Here is a 19163-nt window from a genome sequence, read left to right as displayed (position 1 = left end):
TAGACAGTAAAATAAAATGTATTCAGAGCACCACTCTTCCATTGACATCCATTCAAAACCGCACTGCCACCCCTGGAGGCTCCCCCTAGAGGAGAAACTCTGACACAACCTGCTAAGCCACCGTACTGGTCACGTCAGCCAATAGGATTCGACTTCACTCAGAAAGGGCGGGGCGTTTGTAATCAACGTTCTCAGCACGTTGGGAAAGTGTTTGTTTTGTCAAGGATATCACTGAGTTTTTAGCATTATTAGACGGATTTTCTCGGGCAAATGAAAATGCCGACGCTTAGCGGAAAGCCAGACGTTTTATTCGTAAGTTTGCGAGTTTCTTAAGACAGTTTCGCGACATTTAACCGAGCCTTTTCTCGGCTAGCTGTGATTAGCTTGCTAACTACGAGAGTGTAAGATAACTATATAAAAAATAATGTTTGAAGATTTTAATTAGGAACATATGTGATTTGTTACCTGTCAAACATCAACTGGGGTGTTGTTGTTTGCATTGAGTAACGTCATGTTTTAATAACAGACTAGCTGGGAAACAGTAGTTAGCATATAAATTTAGTACAATATGTTGCTTTGAACAAATATGATTCTGCTCATAGTATTTATTGTTCCTTTATGTAACTTGTAACCAGCTTGCATTTATCTTATGGTTTATTAAACGCATACTGAGAGAGTCATGTGTATTTTGCAGGAAGATGATGATTTGCCTTATGAAGAAGAAATCATCAGGAATCCATATTCAGTCAAGTGCTGGATTCGTTACATTGAGCACAAGCAAAATGCTCAGAAATCAGTGCTCAATATGATCTATGAAAGAGCTTTAAAAGAGCTGCCTGGAAGGTACGTACATGTCATTTTGTTTTCTCTTAATATTAAACCTGTGTACTTGATGCACATAAATTATGTTTTGTTTCTGTTTTTATGCCATTTTCTGACAGTTACAAGTTGTGGTACAACTACCTGAGAGAGAGGAGGAAACAGGTGAAAGGCAAGTGTGTCACAGATCCAGCATATGAGGAGGTGAACAACTGTCATGAGAGAGCACTTGTGTTTATGCACAAGGTAAAGTTGACGTTTTTTTAATTTTTATTTAGCGGGAATACTGCTTGACAAAGTTTCTTGTGTGATTTGATGGTTGCACATTTATAGCAAAGTGAATTATTATTCTTTTTTTCTGCCTCAGATGCCGAGGATATGGATCGACTACTGTCAGTTCATGGTCTCGCAATGCAAAATTACACGGAGCAGACGGACATTTGATAGGGCGTTGCGAGCGCTGCCTGTTACCCAGCATCCTCGCATCTGGCCCTTGTATCTTCGCTTTGGCAGAAACTTGCCTCTCCCAGAAACAGCTATTCGTGTTTTCCGTCGTTACCTGAAGGTAAGGGTCAGATTTTATGTTGAATACCATATACATGCTTGATTGTCTGTTTAAAGCTGCAGTCCATAACTTTTTTTGGTAATAAATGATCCAAAATAAATGTTTGAGCAGGTAAACAAAGCCTGTGTTCAAGCATGTCTTTGCGTCATTACGTCACGTTTGTATACATAAAGAAAGAGTCCGGCTGGTAGTAGTAAAGCATGTGAGAAGCAGGACTTCATGTTCTTCCGCGGATCATTTATAGTTTTGTCTTACAGCAGCTGGAAAAATTAAACTTATCATTTTGATGGAGGATTGGAATCCAGAAAGGTAAATGACATCAGTGATGAATGGAGATTCATCCGTAGTCAAAAGCAAATGATTAGACTGTACGGAAATTGAACAGGTAACACTGATTAACACTAAATACACGTAGTCACGCAATGCTAATGCTGTTAAGATTAGGGTTAGTTTACCAAATCATTAATTACTTACCCTCATGTCGTTCAACATCATTTAAGATATTTGTGTTTAAATCCGATGGCTCAGAAAGGCCTTCATTGACACCAATATCATCTCCTCTCTCAAGACCCATGAAAGGCACTAAAGATGTCGTTACAAAGCCCATCTCAATACAGTGGCTCTACAATCATTTTATGAACCGATGAGAATAGATTTTGTACACAAAAATGTGACTTCTATAATGATGTTCCTTTAATTTGAAACAGTGTTGTGTAAACAGACCCTCAGATATTACAGTTTTACCTTCTCAAAGTGTCCACTGCGGATGTAGTAGTCAGCTAAAGACTAAAACTAAAACACAAAAACTATTCTTGTCGCTTCATAAAATAATTGTATAACCACTGTAGGGAGATGGACTTTGTAACAACGTCTTTAGTGCCTTTTATGGGTCTTGAGAGTGGAAATGACACTGGTGTCAATGAAGGCCTTTCTGAGCCATCGGATTTCAACACAAATATCTTCATTTGTGTTCTGAAGATGAACGGAGGTCTTACGGGTGTTGAACCACATTAGGGTAAGTAATTAAAGTGGTACTTCGGTGTTGGGAAGATGAATCTGTATTTAAACTAGGTCATTAATGTAGTAGAAATGTGAAATAATTTTTGAATTGGTGCTTTCAAGACTGAGAAAAGATAGAAAATGTATTTATGTCTCATGGGCATGAAAGACAACAATTCCTAGAATGCTTCGCTGCCCTACAAGGCCACTCGCAAAGCCACCGAATCACTGTGATCACTTTCCAAACCGTGTTCTTTTTCACAAAATCAGTTCAGTTAAAGAACAGACACTACTATTAAAAACTTAAGTTATGTGATTTAGCCACTGGGGGAGTGTCACAGCACAAACGCAGCAGGAGTCAGATAACACCGTGATGAATGAGCTCTCGTGATGAGAGCTGAGGTAAACGCATCCGTGCTCGCTGCATACATTCACAGCGTGTGTTCAGTCTGGCGCGTTTTCAGTTCATGATTTTGGAAGCTTAACTTTCATAGAAATTAATTTGAGAAGTTAAAACACTTACTTTGCTCAGCATAGCTCTGTTTATATGAATGCCTGCAGCTGCGAGCTGAACTGATAACATGCGGAAATGCCTCCCTCTGCTGGCTGTAGTCTTTAAGCTTGGAACATACTCTGCAAGAACAAAGACATTTGTTCATTTTCTCGAGGTGGCAAGAACAAAGTTCGTTCTTGCTAGAACATTCCATACTACAAGAGAAAAGCAGGTGCCGATCATCTGCGTTTTTTTCGCATTAACCACGGCCACAATGTCTGACCATTGTGAACAATCACACAATAGTTCTCGGACACCCGCAAGAAAAAAGTTCTGCTCAGGCGATGTGTTGCGAACAAGCTGCGAGAACTCCCGAACCATTTTGTTCTCGCAGCCCTGGGAGCGAGAACTTTTTTCTCTGTTCTTGCAAAGTATGTTGCAGCCTTTAGCCTTTGGCCAAGAATTGCTCCGATGACGCAAATTGACAATATGTGCGTCATCGGAGTAATTTTTCCAGAAATAAAATGCATAAATCTCTGCATACAAAAAAAACACAAGTTGATATTTTGAAGACTTTTGAAGAAGCAGATAGAGCAACCATTTGCTACCATAGTTACAAACATTCTTCAAAATATCTTGTGCTCAGCAGAAGAAAGAAATTCACACAGGTTTGCAACAACTTGAGGGTGAGTAAATGATGACTTTGGGTGAACTATGCCTTTAAGTTGGCATTTTTAAGCCTTTCGCTTTGAGGTGCTACAAGATTTCTTTCTGCATGCTGTTGCCTCATTTATAGAGATCCCTATAGACTTCCTTTTTCTCTGTCCTGTCTATAGTTGTCTCCTGAGAATGCAGAGGAATACATTGATTACCTGCGTTCAGTTGGGCGTCTGGATGAAGCTGCACTCCGATTAGCAGCTGTGGTCAATGATGAAAACTTTGTTTCTAAAGAGGGAAAGTCCAATTATCAGGTCAGCATATGACATGTTTTACATTTGAGTTTGTCCACCTACACACCTGCATTGTAAATATAGGCTACTACTGTTCAATGGTTTGGGGTTGGTAAGATTGTTTTCATATTTTTGAAGAAGCTTTTCAAGGTTGCATGTACTTGATCACAAACAGAAATATTTTAAAATATTATTCAAATTATAAAGTAACTTTTCTGTTTGATTATATTTTAAATAGGGCTGTCAATAGATACATTTTTTTAAAAATCGCGATTAATCGCAAGCTTATTATGAAATTAAGCAGTTACCATTTATCTTATTAAACACATTAATTTTGTCATAATTTGCTATAACTAAAGTAACCATTACAAAAACTGTATTTTCTGCAAGCTTCAAGGATCATTGGAGACTCCAAAAGGAAACCAAATAACCAAATATAAGGAGTCCATATAATTCTATAATATAATAAATTCAAATTTGTACGCACCTAAGCACCCATGAAAAAAAATTACTAGAGAACTTACTAAAGAACCATTAGAACATTACTAAAGAACCTTTACAGAATTCATCATAATGTATAGTATGTGTAGATGCAACAACATTGAGATTGTTTTCGTTTTAAAAATGTTATGTAAATGGACATTTAAATGTAGACCTCTCAAGCTGCGCTACTGAGCAGAACCACACGGAGATGCCAAAAAACTTCTAAATCAACTGCTTTGACTGCAAAAGACTACTATTACTAAACACAACAACGTCACTCCCTCCGCTGCATGCATTCCCAGTATATATTCCCCCCGCTGATTATCATCATCAGTTCTCTCTTAACAGTAGGTTAAGTCAGTGAACTGTTAACTGAATAACTTTGGGATATTGGTTTATTTCGAGTCAGAGAGAGAGTCAGACACATCAAAAAGTGAAAAACTTAAGAAATGTGTGGATCAGTGCCTACTAGAGACTCGAACTGTTTGGAACGGTTTAGTCTGATTTGGTGAACTGATTCATTAAAAAGAACCGGTTCAAACGAACGATTCATTCACGAACCGGTCATCACTAATGTTCACACGTGACAAATCAAACATTATCCCTCCTGAGTGTGTGTGGAAAACAACACGAATGTACTGAATGAATGCTGCGTGAGATCGCGCGCACACGTTCTCTGTGCATCAACAGATTCTCAAGCGATTACTGTACGACACTACAATTAAGTTCTTCAGAAACAATCGCAGAATACGACAGACAGAGCTCGTGTTTTCAAGCAAAGCAAACACTGGAATGAACAAATCACTAAAACGCGCTGTGAGTCTCTATTCTCTCTGGTGTATCAGCCTAGCCTTACATTAGCACTGTTTGGATGAATTAGATTACTGGATCACTGACCACTTTCCCACAGTTTAATGTTTAAACTCACAAACATCAGGTTGCATAGTTAGAATGGAAATTTCCTCCTACCAGGGTTACAGGTGAAGATCATGGTGCAGATGTGATTGATAAGCTCCCGACATCTATGATCGACTGCGTGATGCAAATTACTTTAATGTTAACTTAACGCGTCGACAACCCTAATTTTAAAACCCAATTTATTCCTGTCATGGCAAAGCTGAATTTAAGGCATTATTACTCCAGTCTTGAGTGTCATGGGATCCTTCATAAATCATTCTAATATGATAATTTGATGCTCAAAAAAACTTTATCATTATCAATGATGAAAACAGTTCTTTTGCTTAATATTTTTTGTAACCGTGAAACTTTTTTTGCATTCTTAGTTAAATACAAAAGACACATTCAAAACAGTATTTATTTGAAATTAAAATATTTTGTAACAAGAAAAACTTCCAAGATAAGGTTCATTAAGCTTTCATCCATTTAATGCATCCTTACTGAATAAAAGTATTACAATCTTACAAACCCCTTTGAACAGTAGTGAATTTGACAGATTTATTCTAATAATTGTTCCTTAATAAATGATGTATAATGAAATCTGAATTTGGTCACATTTGATTAAATGATTTAGCATAACTCACGCTGGAAGACAAAAATGCTGATGACACAAATGTATGTAACGTGTATAAATACTGAAATGATAGATTGAGACCAGTATCAGTAGAGGTAAATTCAGCTTTGGAAAGAAAATGTTGTGCTTATTGAGACACACAAGATTGCAGTATCCAGTGGTGGAATATATTATAGTGACATAAGTTTGTGGATCTGGATTTAATGGCTTAAAAAGGAGCATTTAATTCACTGGTCATTATAAAATATGTTCATTCAATCTTCATTCTAAGAGCAATGCAAATATTGTATTGTAAAATAATATTTTTACATGAATAATAAAAACCTGAAAATGTAATTACAGCTTTGGCACGAGCTCTGTGACCTCATCTCACAAAACCCAGATAAGGTGACCTCACTAAACGTGGGAGCGATTATCCGAGGAGGTCTCACGCGCTTTACTGACCAGCTTGGCAGACTCTGGTGTTCTTTAGCTGACTACTACATTCGCAGTGGACACTTTGAGAAGGTAAAACTGTAAAATCTGAGGGTCTGTTTACACAACACTGTTTCCAATTAAAGATTGTAAGCCTTTAATCAGTTTTGGTGATTCGTTTACATGGCAATAGTGTTTTACGGGCCTAAAAATGTAAACTTTTAAAAGGGGTTTCAAAGTGTATGTTTTTGAAAACTACTGTTATGGTCTCTGTAAACTATAAAAATGTGAAAACGGTGAAATCATGTGCATGCATATAATATGTTTAGTCTATAGGCACGTAGTGTTTATTTACAAAGTAAAATTGCCATCTGTTGGCCTGGCATAGATAATAAAGTGGTTTTAGTAGTTTTTGTGGATCCGCATGACCAGGGATTGTTTTGACAAAACTTTACTGTTTTTAGTACATTGTTGTTGTGTAAACGTACTCTTGGACGCGTGAATATGCTAACCTTCTTCATGCACAGGTTGACACTGTTAACTATCCTGTTTTTTTTTAAGGCTCGAGATGTATACGAGGAAGCCATACTAACCGTAGTCACTGTGCGAGACTTCACCCAGGTTTTCGACAGCTATGCACAGTTTGAAGAGAGTATGATCGCGGCTAAGATGGAGACCACGTCTGAACTGGGACAAGACGAAGATGGTGAGATATTTTTATTAAAGACATTATAGCAAATAAGCCTTGTTGGTCTTACAGAAACGCTGATTTCCCCACTGTAGAAGACGTTGACTTGGAGTTGCGATTGGCTCGTTTTGAGTTGCTGATAACCCGACGGCCACTCTTATTAAACAGTGTGCTGCTTCGTCAGAACCCTCACAACGTTCACGAATGGCACAAAAGAGTCAAACTCTACGAGGGCCAACCTCGACAGGTTGGGAACGTAATTTTCAATCATCTACAAATCCGGCGATATTTGTAACTGTTTCGATGTAACTGTTGTGTGTGATTTACACATCCAATGTTGCTTTTTCCTGTAGATCATCAACACATACACAGAGGCTGTGCAAACAGTAGACCCTATAAAAGCCACAGGAAAGCCTCACAATCTCTGGGTGTCTTTTGCCAGATTCTATGAGGAAAACGAACAGCTAGATGATGTAAGAAATTTCCCATGTACTTTGTTGATAATTTGTTAGCTCATTACTGTAAACTGATGGCTAAGTATTTCATTTGAACTTCAAGGCTCGGACTATCTTTGAGAAGGCCACAAAGGTGAACTACAAACAGGTGGATGATCTTGCTGCGGTGTGGTGTGAGTATGGAGAGATGGAGCTGAGACATGAGAACTATGACCAGGCTTTGCGTATATTAAGGGTAAGAGACAGAGAACTGCCACTATGCCCCTTTTATTTAAAAATAATAAACAAATGTAAATTATTTCCTTATAATTTGATGGTGTAATTGAACTTGTAAGGTCATTCAAGGGTTACTTTAGCAATTTAGCATTATTTCAATCAGTAGAAACCTGGTAGTATGTTTGAATGATTGTGTTCCCTCCCTCATATCCCTCCAAGAGATGTATGTATTTTATATCTGGAAAAAAAGCCTCCAATGACACAAATATTGTCATTTTGCGTGATCAGAGGCTTTTTTTAATTGTTGTCTGTGCTCTAACTGAACTAAACGATTTTATTACTATAAAAATTAAACCAATGTTAGGGTGGTGCCACGGTGGGCAAGTGATAACTGGTAGCCGTGGCCTCAGGGCAGAAAAGCAAGTGCATTCTGGGAGTTGTTGTCTTTCATCCACATGAGCTAAAATACCTTTTCTGGCTTTTCTCAGTCTAGAAGGCACCAATTTCTAGAATAATTTCACATTTCTACTACATAAATGACCTAATTTAAATACATATTCATAGGGAGGCACCGTTGTATCGACCGCCGATATTTATCGGCTGATTTTTACAACCATCGGCATATCGGCTAGAACATGAAAGGCCGATATGACCTGCATCAGTCTGCGTGAAGGCACTGAGCTGTATAATCCAAGATTATACTGTAATATTCCTGCTGCGCTGCTGTCTGTGCTTTAATGTTTATCAAACAACAAAAAATAAATAAATCACTCACTCACTACTGGACTAAACTTTGCAAGGAATAATTTCCGCGATGCGGACACGCAAACACAAATGAGTCATAAAATCGAAATTTACTGCATAATGCAGAATGGCATAGAATTGGTTTTGATGAATAAATAAAACGGTGGTGAGTACACTCAACGGAGGAGTGGATGGAGTGGTTTCATTTACCCTACCACAAACACACACACACACATTTATATATATATATATATATATATATATATTATTTGCTAATGCAGCCGTAGCTAGTTGGCTATAAGGTAATGTAATGTTTGTTTTTTTAACTTTGCTGATTTAAAACATGATCAAAACACAACATTTCAAATAAGTGGGGATTGCCCTTTTAATTTGAAATGTTGTGTTTTGATCATGTTTTAAATGATCATCGGCCAATATTTGTTTGTTAAAATCGTATCGGGATCCCTACATATTCATCTTCCCAGCAGTGAAGTACCCTCCTTTTAAAATATATCTTTTGGCCAATACTGTACATGTACATTTTAACTGCGTTTTAATTAAATTAGAGGTATTTTAATACAAAAATATTTTAAGAAAACATTTTATTAATATACAAATACTATTATTAATTATTTTATATTATAATATTTGAAGTTGTTTTGTGGCCCAGTTTCTTTGCTATGATTGATTTAGTTGGAGATCAGTGAGAATCTTCATGTCATCAAACTTTTTGTCTTCTCAGAAAGCAACAGCGATTCCCTCAAGAAAAGCAGAGTATTTTGATGCATCAGAACCGGTGCAGAATCGAGTATATAAATCCCTGAAAGTCTGGTCGATGCTTGCAGACTTGGAGGAGAGTCTTGGCACATTCCAGGTATGCTGCTGGTTTTTTTTTTTACCCGACTATATATAACAAGCTGGATTTAGCAGTAAGATTCTTGCTGTGTTGTGTGTTAATGGAATTGTTGCTTTTGTCAGTCCACAAAGGCAGTGTATGATCGCATTATTGACCTCCGCATCGCCACACCTCAGATCATCATTAACTATGCCATGTTTCTTGAAGAACACAACTACTTTGAAGATAGCTTCAAGGTAATGGAATTTATCATAACCTTCCGTTTTATTCATTATAGTTTCATTCTTTTGGGAATTGATTTTACATTTACATTTTTGTTGCTTTAACAAATCTGTTTATTTATTTATCAAATTATATTTGTTTATAAATAAATCTGGATATGATTTTGATTGTAGGCATATGAACGTGGCATTGCCCTCTTTAAGTGGCCTAATGTCCATGACATCTGGAACACGTACCTCACTAAGTTCATCGACCGTTATGGAGGCAAGAAGCTGGAGCGAGCACGAGATCTGTTTGAGCAGGCGCTGGATAGGTGTCCAGCTAAATATGCCAAAAGTAATAATGTAGAAAATGCAAAATATTATGATTAGCTGCATTCATTTAAGATTAAGAGTAAATGTTTTTCATAACCATATAATTCCTTTGGAAATGTATAGTCAGTGCTAATAGATATAAAAACCCAGGTCCTGATTTAATTTGTGTTGTTAACAGCGATCTACCTGCTTTACGCTAAGCTGGAAGAGGAGTACGGTCTGGCGCGACATGCCATGGCTGTGTATGAGAGAGCCACTGCGGCTGTAGAGCCAGAGGAGCGCCATCAAATGTTTAACATCTACATTAAACGGGCAGCAGAGATTTATGGAGTCACTCACACAAGAGCCATCTATCAGAAAGCCATTGAGGTAAACCACTCAGCTGTTATTGCATTAAAAATATATCAGGAATTATAACATGTTTTGTGCTGTAATGAGTTTGTTTGGTTTGGTGTAGGTCCTACCAGATGAACACGCCAGAGACATGTGCTTGCGCTTTGCTGACATGGAGAGCAAACTTGGAGAAATTGACAGAGCGAGAGCCATCTACTCTTACTGCTCTCAGATCTGTGATCCCAGGGTAGGTTTTACTGTACTTTTCCACAGTACTTTGATCATATTGTCTGTGATACTGGATTTTGAATGCCCTCCCATACCATTTCTTGAACAGTTGACCGCTCATTTCTGGCAAACCTGGAAAGAGTTTGAGATTCGCCATGGTAATGAGGACACCATTCGTGAGATGCTGCGGATTAAACGCAGTGTGCAGGCCACATACAACACACAAGTCAACTTCATGTCCTCTCAGATGCTCAAGGCAACCACCAATGCTACTGGAACGGGTAAGTTTCATTCATTAAAGGGGTTGTGACATGAGAAATTAAATTGAGCTTTTGACTTGTAAGAGGTCTTTGTAGCATTAAAAAAGGCAATTATGTTATCAAGCTGTTGTCAGATAGGAAAATATATTTTCATATGACTGCCTCTAGAGGAAGACATTGACCAATCATTCAAGACATCGACAAATCAAGGCCTGCTCACTGGTGTTCAGTTGCTTTTAACAGCTGACACTTGTCTAAAGCCAATAAAACCCATTATAATCACTGACACTGTCTAGACTGGATACAGTATCCACCTTATTTATAACATAAGAGCAGGCATGAACATTTGTAGCTTAAATCAGTGGTTTTCAATCTTTGATGCCAAGGTCCCTCAAATATGATGAACCATTTATAAGGGACCCCCTTCCTAAAATCCATCTATATATTTTTATGAAAAAACATTTAAACTGTTAGATAAATAGTTAGTCTGACATTAGAAATACAACATAATGGCCCTCATTTATCAAAAGTGCGTACACCAAATTTCCAGCGTACACCTTGCGTACACCCAAAACCACGGTGACTTTGAGATTTATCAATATAGACGTTGGCGTACGGCACGCTCAAATCCTACGCCAGCTCAGGAGGTGGTGTACGCACGTTTGAGTTAGTGGGAAAATGCGCAGAAAAACAATTCCTAACACCACAAAACTCACTGACAAGATATGCTATATTATGACCCACTGTTAAAAACCACAACAACAACATTTAGTGTTTATTTTTGTGTAACATGAACGTCAATGTTTAATTTGTGTGACTTTACCAAAGCGTTTGATCTGTAGGCATATGTATTCCTCCAGTCGCGAGCCTGTGCGCTTTATCTGACGTTTCAGGCCCGCCTGGCCCGGCAGCTGCGCACGCACTGGGACTAAAATAATTCAGACTGACAAAAAAATAAAAATGGCCTTCTTCTTTTAAATAATAATAAAATCAATAAAAACGGCATTTTCTTCTAAATAACAAGCGTCATTAAGAATAATAATCATAATATTAATAAGAAGACTCTTACAAATTGTCATGTAATTATTAATGTGAATGAATCTTACTCCACATCACATCATCATCACTATTGTACACCCCAATACATGTGCCGTGATACGAAATTAAATGCTAATTGTTTCAAAACGTGCTGTAAAATAATGCATTGTGATGGTAATTTATCATCCAAACAGCTATTTAAACTGCTGGAGTGCGCTTCTCAACCTCCACACTAACAGTAGCTACTCGTAATTTGGGTCCATATTTTGTTTTTGTGAGCGCCTTTAATCCCACTCTTTAAACTCCCAAATAAAACAATTTCGGGTTTTTTTCCACTTCCCTGGTGATGGTCTCGATGGGCGCGTCTCAATCATCTCAATAGTTCAGTAGTCAGAGCACTGATCAGGGAGTCAGCCCATTGACTTATGTCCTAATCAGTGCCCTGAATAGTGGACTAGTGAGATGATTGAGCGCGCCCGATCTCCACGTCGGAGAAGTTTCGTTTCTTTGCCGTCTTCTGTTTGTCCATGGCGTAAAATGAGGGCGTGCGGGAGGCAGAGACTTGAATATATAGGGGCGTGTTATTCTAATGACGATCGTTTTCAGCCGCGGGATTTATCAAGGGCAAGTATTGCGTACACCTGAATTGCAGAGGTGCGCACAGTTTCATAAATCAGGCGGTGAGAGGAGTGTAAGCATAATCTTACGCCAACATATACACCCGTTTCTACGCAAGATTGATAAATGAGGGCCATTGTGTCCAAACTTAAATTGGCTATACTTAATGCTGGATGTTAGCCTAGAAATCTAGACGCACCCTAGCGGCAGCAAATCTAATCTGCCCGCGAGTGTCGTCTAGCAACTCTCAATACCCTGGCTGAGCTGTAAACGCCAAATCGCCTAGTTGGGCCAATCGCATCGTGTATAGAATTTGTGGGCGAGGCTCAACATAATGACGACCGAGTTGCGCTTGCGTGCTTCTGGTAAACACAGAAACTGGCGAACGGCGGTTGAATCAGCTTTGACCGTGACTCTGGAAGACTTGGAGTTAAGCTTTTCTCTGAGAAAAGAACCAAGAATGGCACTGAAGTCATTCTTAAAAAGGTGTGTTCAGATATTTGCCTACCGGATACGGCGAAAGTTTAATCTTAAAAATAAGTTTAATAATTTTATATATATATATATATATATATATATATATATATATATATATATATATATATATATATATATATATATATATATATATATATATATATATATATATATATATATATATATATATATATATATGTATATATATATATGTATATATATATATATGTATATATATATATATGTATATATATATATATATATATATATATATATATATATATGTATATATATATATATATATATATGTATGTATATATGTATATATATGTATATATATGTATATATATATATATATATATATATATATGTATATATATATGTATATATATAATTATATAATATATTTAACAGGTGCTGCTTTTACACTAATAACTGGAGTAGTGTTTTAATTAACTTAATTTGAAAATGATCAAAAATTGCTTTTATGAATTCCTATAAGCCTGAAAGTCTTTTAAAGTTTCAGTGAAATGACATTCCTTCTCAGATGATGTCAGTTTGACGGCTAGCGTTTCATAGCCGTTCATCTGCTATGAGCGAGAGATGGAGAGGAGGAAAAAACATTTTTTTTTGTTTAGCAAGTTGATACACAGAAAAAATTGTTAGTCGCTATAATCTTTAGTAAAAATCTGAAAAGTAACTTCCAGTCTGGAATGGCGTTTCCTTTCCGATGGCGGCAGTTTGACGGCTTGGGTTTGAATATCTTGGCTTAACCACTCTCCTCCAACCGTTAGTATGCTGTAAGTGAGAGATGGAGAGGAGGAGCGCTGAAGTAAACCCTGCCCTCTGTTCAATATTCCGTTTCGCTTGGAAATGCGTCACAGCACTGAAGAAAATTCACTTTGCTGCTGCTGGTTCACTGGGACTTTAAGTTGAAGTACTCAGGTTTACATGTTTAGGTTGAAGTTCTAAAATTACTAAAACTGAAAAGTAAAGTTAAAGCTACGACGGATAGAAATGTAAAAAAATAATTTATATATATATATATATATAATACTCTCCTCCACATCCCTAAAAAAAAAACTATATATATATATATATATATATATATATATATATATAATATATAATATATAATATTTATTTATTTATTTATTTATTTATTTATTTATTAATTAATTAATTAATTAGGGGTGTCCCCGACTAAGGATTTACACATTCGAATCAGAATTTTCGAATCTTTCTATGGTCGACCGATAATCCAATTCATCTATGTGTGTGTAAACCATAGACCGGAAAAAAATAAATGGTATAAACGGGTTGGGAAGGGCAGGACACTAGTCAGCAGGAGGCTAAGACTATTTTTACTTTTCTTTACACACGGCACACAGCCACCACTTTTAATAAAGTGATCAAAACTAGGCTACACTACACATTTGTAAATTAACTGTTCTCTCATAATATTTAAAAGCCGCGATCGAAACACAGAACATCATACAAATATATAAAAGAACATTTTGATAAATAAACCTTAAAAAAATACCTGCCTAGAGAGGAAAAAAACACTTTGAGTGCGTTTATATGCACGGGTTGCAAACCGGACCGAACCAAAGCTCACTGCCGTGTCTCATGATCTCACACCAGGCAGACATGAACATACGCGCGAGCTCAATTTTGAATCGACTTCTGACAGAAGAGCTGCACTATGAGTGTATCTTGTAGCACAGGGTGAAATCAGTATGTACATTCACGATTTGAGGGAAATATACATTTAATCGTCGAATGCCGCCGTCGGTGTATGTGTTTGAATTTTAAAGGCGCGCCACGTCCGGCTCAGTTCCCTTAAAGGGGCGATCACTCAGCGCCGCGACACGTCTTTATAACACTAATATTGAGCACCCACCCCCCATATTGCCAAAATGGTATGATCCTTGTTTCATAACACCCGTGAAGATTCGACCATGAGATCAGTGGTCGAATCTGGTCCTGCATATCGATGCATCGAATCTTCGACTATTAGGGGTCACCCCTAATATATATATATATATATATATATATATATATATATATATATATATATATATATATATATATATATATATATATATAGACGATATACTGATTTATGATTTATATACTATTATAGGGGGATAACACTGGGCCTGAGAATGGTGCAGAATCTGTTATTTTCTAGAAAGACAATTTATATTTACATGGGAAAATATTTTTTCTACAGGTGAACGTGGTAAGCAAATCGGTATTGGAAGTAATCCACAAATTAAGGTTATATAACAGCCTATAGGTTTTTCTGTGTGGGTAAACGTGTTGTTTTGTTTTGCAGTGTCAGATCTTGCTCCGGGGCAGAGCGGAGTGGATGACATGAGGCTGCTGGAGCAGAAGGCGCAGCTACTGGCTGTAGAGGCTGAACAGGACAAACCCAAACCTAAAGACAAGATCCTTTTCGTCAGGTATGTACTGCGCCCTAGTCTGAGGCAGGCTGCACAAATCAATCAGAGCACATGCCCGGCTCAAAGGCTTATTGAAACGATTCTGCCCTCTTTGGAAATGAAGTTTCTATTGTGCTATTTGCATCACTTGACAATTGTTTGATTTCTACAGAAGTGACACCTCTCGCAGTGAACTCGCTGAACTGGCCAAACAAGCTAATCCAGATGAGATTGACATTGATGATGAAGATGAGGATGCAGAGGATGGGGAACCAGATGGTTAGTTCAGACCGAACATAATTGACCCTAACAATTATTGACCCTAACACTTCATCAGCACTTTGATTTTGAGTTATGTATCTTTGAACAGTTGCTGATTATTTGCATGCGTGTCATTTCAGAAGTCCAGTTGGAGCAGAAGTCTGTCCCTACTGCTGTCTTCGGAGGACTAAAGGACGATTGAATTTGTTGCGGTTTAACAGATTATTGCGAAGCACCTAGATTCAGTATCCAAGAAACAGTGAAAATGATTAGCAAGGTGCTGATGTGAATTATGTAAATGACTTTCCACAATACCAGTTCTGACCACATGGTGTCACTTTGCAGCATTGGTATGCTTTTTATTATTTTTTCATGATGTCACTGAGTAGATAAAATGTTAAAGCACACTTTCCCCCCCTTTCTACTTGTATATTAAAAGAACAATCCCCATACATGACATCTGCAAGTCTCTGAAGGCAATGCCCATAATTGCATGGACACATGGGTGGAGCTGTTGAATCTGAATGCTGGGGTTTCAGTAATGACAAAGACAAAGACAAACATTTGGCACATCTGGTCATTGATCACTGTCTCTTTTAAACTTTCTTTTTGCAATGAATTATTATTTTGTGTGTAATGGGATATACATGTAGTCTTTTAAAAGTGTTTGAGGCTTTTTTGTTTTTGTTTATATCAATAACCATAATTGGATTTTGTTATGAGCAGTACATTTTAAGTGCTGGTTCGACTACAAAGGAAAATGGAAAACCAAAGAAAGAGTAAAAACAAATGTCCCATTCCTCTCTAATGAGATTAAAATGGTTCTGAGAGTTAATCTTCTTACAAAGTTACAGCAGTGGTCTCTAACATCATGTGACCCAGGACCTTCAGTGAATTCTGTCCTCTGTTAGGTTTGTTCACAGCTGCACATCTCAATAATTCTATGTGAAAGTACATTTAAGTGCTTACATTGTTTTGGTTATTAGGAGGGTCTATACACTGGTTTATGCCATGGCCTAAATACTTATCTTTGTTGCAGTATTTTCTTATTAAATATCCACATGATGCTCATTAGTGTGAGGCAAAATGTATAGAATTAGAAAACCCTCCCAATAAACTTTTGCAGGTAATGGAATATTTCACCCTAAAAAAATTAAAATTCTGTCATAATTTACTCTTCCTCAACTTGTTCAAAACCTGTATGAGTTTCTCTTTTCTGCTGAACATAAAATATGTTTAAAAGAATGTCGGTAATCAGACAGTTGATGGTCTCCACTGACTTCCATAGTAGGGGAAAAAAATACTGTGGAAGCCAATGGGGACCACCAACCTTGTCCGTATGTTCAGCAGAAGAACGAAATACAAGTTTGAAAAAAATAATATTAACAAATTATTCCTTAAACGCTATACTCAGTTTAGCATTGTAATGCCGTGCTAGTTGTATGTATTATGCTGTTTATAATGACTAATGTTTCCTCTTCGCACCCTTCTGGGCAAGTTCTACCTGTCCTGCACCTGTTTCCTTGAGTTATAGCGCCTTCCTACCTGCTGCTTGAGTTCACATGCTTAGCCCCGCCCCCTCAAAACGCTGTCTCGCACATTCTGATACTTGATTGGACGCCCGGCAGGCTGATTGACAGGAGTATGGAGTACCTGGAAATCAGTCCGGAGCGTATCAGCTAGAGCGATGTGGACTCTGAAGCGGGGTCGAAAATAGTGAAACATCCCCTGGAATATCGCTGAATCTGTCGTTCCGACAGACTAAAATATCCATATACACCCGCCAGCTATACTGGATGTATGAAAAGAAGCTCTAGAGAGGAGTGAATTGTAAATTATCGTTACTTATTTTATTTTTTTCGCTGGAACGCTAACAGAAATATCGGCCTTTCACAGTCCCCAATGCTGTGGTCGCGTGAAAGAAAAGGATGACTATTTGATTTTTGTTTCATTCCTCACCGCATCGCCTTCCTCTGTTTTCCCGGCCCATCTGTTTTGGACCCGCTATGGTGGACTCGAATGCAATGAGGAAGACTTTTGTGGTCCCGGACATAAAGCCTTTGGATCAGTATGACTTGAGCCGAGCCAGAATCTGCGCCAGTGTCGGATGGCTGCTGGCAAAATCCTACGGCAATGCAGGTATACAGTGGCCGTGTGTCAAACCCTAGTGTGCTTGCTAACGTTACCTTCCTAGATCGCAATTTCTCCTTCTGAATCAGTTGAACATGTGTAGGCTGCATGATAGCCCTAAAACTGCGTAAAAATACTACCAAAACACAGTCTAGATAGGCAGCTGGCTAGGTTTTTAGACGCAGTCCGTTGAGTCTGACACATTTTTATTTCCTTCTCAAATATCTTGTTGTGTTCTCTCCCACCTGTCTGTTTTGAGACCAGTTTGCTCATTGTTCAGTGTCTGCGGAGGAAAGCATGTGTGAAGGTGAACAGTGTGTAAACTCAGCGTTTTTCACAACACAAAGACCATATATGTGAGGTGGAAAGCTGCTGGTTGTGGCCCAGCAATGTCTTATGCATTAAGTCTACATTCATTTAACAAATGAATAGTCTGTTAAAAGGTCTAAACGTACACCGTTTGGTCTAAGAGAACATTAATATTCTGATGGAAATTGTTTATAATATTACAACAGTCACTAAAATTACACTTGTATTGAATCTTGGCTAAGGAATATACATAACCATGCGTTAATATGAGACAAGGATCGCACGTGCTTACGTATTTCAGTAGACATGGTGTTGTCTGGGAATAATGATGTGAATAAATGTAGTTTTGACCTGAATATGAATGTGTATCATGTGAGCACGTGCTCTGAAAGCACCTATGCGTCATATACGCCTACTATCACGAACCCCTTTGTTGATATACACCCACAAAGATGATGGGGGTCTTGGGTTTCTGAACAGAGCAGACGGTTGATAATTACACTGAAGTGCTCGGTATGTTTAATTGTTTTTTTGTTTTGTTTTTTACTTTAGAAGTAATAAAAGGATGCTTGGAAAGGTGGCATGATGACTCAAGCAGTGACAGCAGTGTCCTGCAGACAGTGTGACATCATTTGCTCCATCTAAAATGACTTTAGGGTAGGCCATTTGTTCCAGAATCTTTTTGTGTTGTGCTGGTAGAAAGTCTCATCCTGATAGCAATTACTAGGTTAAGTGGTCTAAATGTATCTCATCTGTGGAAGGTGTAGGACCATAACATGTTTGTCCAATCATTGAATTCGGTCTCAATGCAATGATAGGATGTCCTACCTGCCTGTCAGCATATGCTTTTACATACCTCCGCGCGGGCACCTGGTCTTGCAGACATCAGTGCGTTTCCTGCTATGATGTTTCATGCTCTGCAGAGTTAGACAGACATCAATCACTGAGCACCGCAACCAGGACAGCAGCCGCCTTTTACAGTTCCTCCTGAACCAAAACAACCAGTGTATACTGTGTTCACGGCATAACTACTGTAATTTGGAAGATAAGGAAACCTGTGATGTTATACAGAGTGGTCCGTGACTTGGATTGTGTTTCTACGGCAACGCCTAAATGAATCTGCAGCAGTCAGGTGGTACAGGTCAGAGCTCTTTAAGTTGATTATGTTCATTATTATTGTGATGTTATGTGCTTTGAGACATCAGGTCATGACTCCATCTCTCATGAGGCTTTTGTTTACTCCCTGCTGTACACGCTCATGTTTTGGAGGAGGAGTGGCTTTGGAGACGCTCTGAAGGGAGGTTGGGATCTTA

The 19163-nt window shown here is 37.9% G+C and overlaps 2 protein-coding genes across 5 annotated transcripts in view; both read left to right on the top strand.

Annotated features, from left to right (window-relative positions):
* The first annotated feature begins 160 nt into the window (after positions 1 to 160).
* On the top strand, positions 161 to 15863 carry xab2 (XPA binding protein 2). The gene is made up of 19 exons (XM_067429008.1): positions 161 to 312; positions 695 to 843; positions 942 to 1065; positions 1187 to 1384; positions 3713 to 3847; positions 6183 to 6347; positions 6816 to 6960; positions 7038 to 7189; positions 7296 to 7415; positions 7501 to 7632; positions 9100 to 9231; positions 9336 to 9449; positions 9609 to 9771; positions 9928 to 10118; positions 10207 to 10329; positions 10420 to 10591; positions 15045 to 15171; positions 15323 to 15429; positions 15552 to 15863. The coding sequence occupies exons 1-19, from the start codon at positions 271 to 273 to the stop codon at positions 15611 to 15613; spliced, it is 2553 nt and encodes an 850-aa protein (XP_067285109.1). The 5' UTR covers positions 161 to 270; the 3' UTR covers positions 15614 to 15863.
* A 1185-nt stretch (positions 15864 to 17048) lies between these two features.
* camsap3 (calmodulin regulated spectrin-associated protein family, member 3) overlaps positions 17049 to 19163 on the top strand; it is a 53550-nt gene continuing 51435 nt past the window's right edge. For 3 of the 4 annotated variants that reach the window (XM_067421566.1, XM_067421550.1, XM_067421545.1), the window contains exon 1: positions 17049 to 17550. In XM_067421566.1, the coding sequence (XP_067277667.1) occupies positions 17418 to 17550 (133 nt within the window). In that variant the 5' untranslated portion in view covers positions 17049 to 17417. The remainder of the gene's footprint in view (positions 17551 to 19163) is intronic. The other variant, XM_067421559.1, reaches the window with a different exon arrangement.

The sequence above is a fragment of the Pseudorasbora parva genome, chromosome 2 (genome assembly GCF_024679245.1).
Source record: "Pseudorasbora parva isolate DD20220531a chromosome 2, ASM2467924v1, whole genome shotgun sequence".
NCBI lineage: Eukaryota > Metazoa > Chordata > Actinopteri > Cypriniformes > Gobionidae > Pseudorasbora > Pseudorasbora parva.
The sequence above is the reverse complement of the archived record's forward strand: the minus strand, read 5'-3'. Positions and strand labels throughout refer to the sequence as shown.

Excerpts from the sequence above, each read along its gene's own strand:
- xab2 (XM_067429008.1), top strand. The coding sequence starts at position 271 with ATGAAAATGCCGACGCTTAGCGGAAAGCCAGACGTTTTATTC. Across the intron at positions 7,416-7,500 it reads AAAACGAACAGCTAGATGAT|GCTCGGACTATCTTTGAGAA; the intron begins GTAAGAAATTTC and ends TTGAACTTCAAG. Across the intron at positions 10,330-10,419 it reads CTCAGATCTGTGATCCCAGG|TTGACCGCTCATTTCTGGCA; the intron begins GTAGGTTTTACT and ends TTTCTTGAACAG.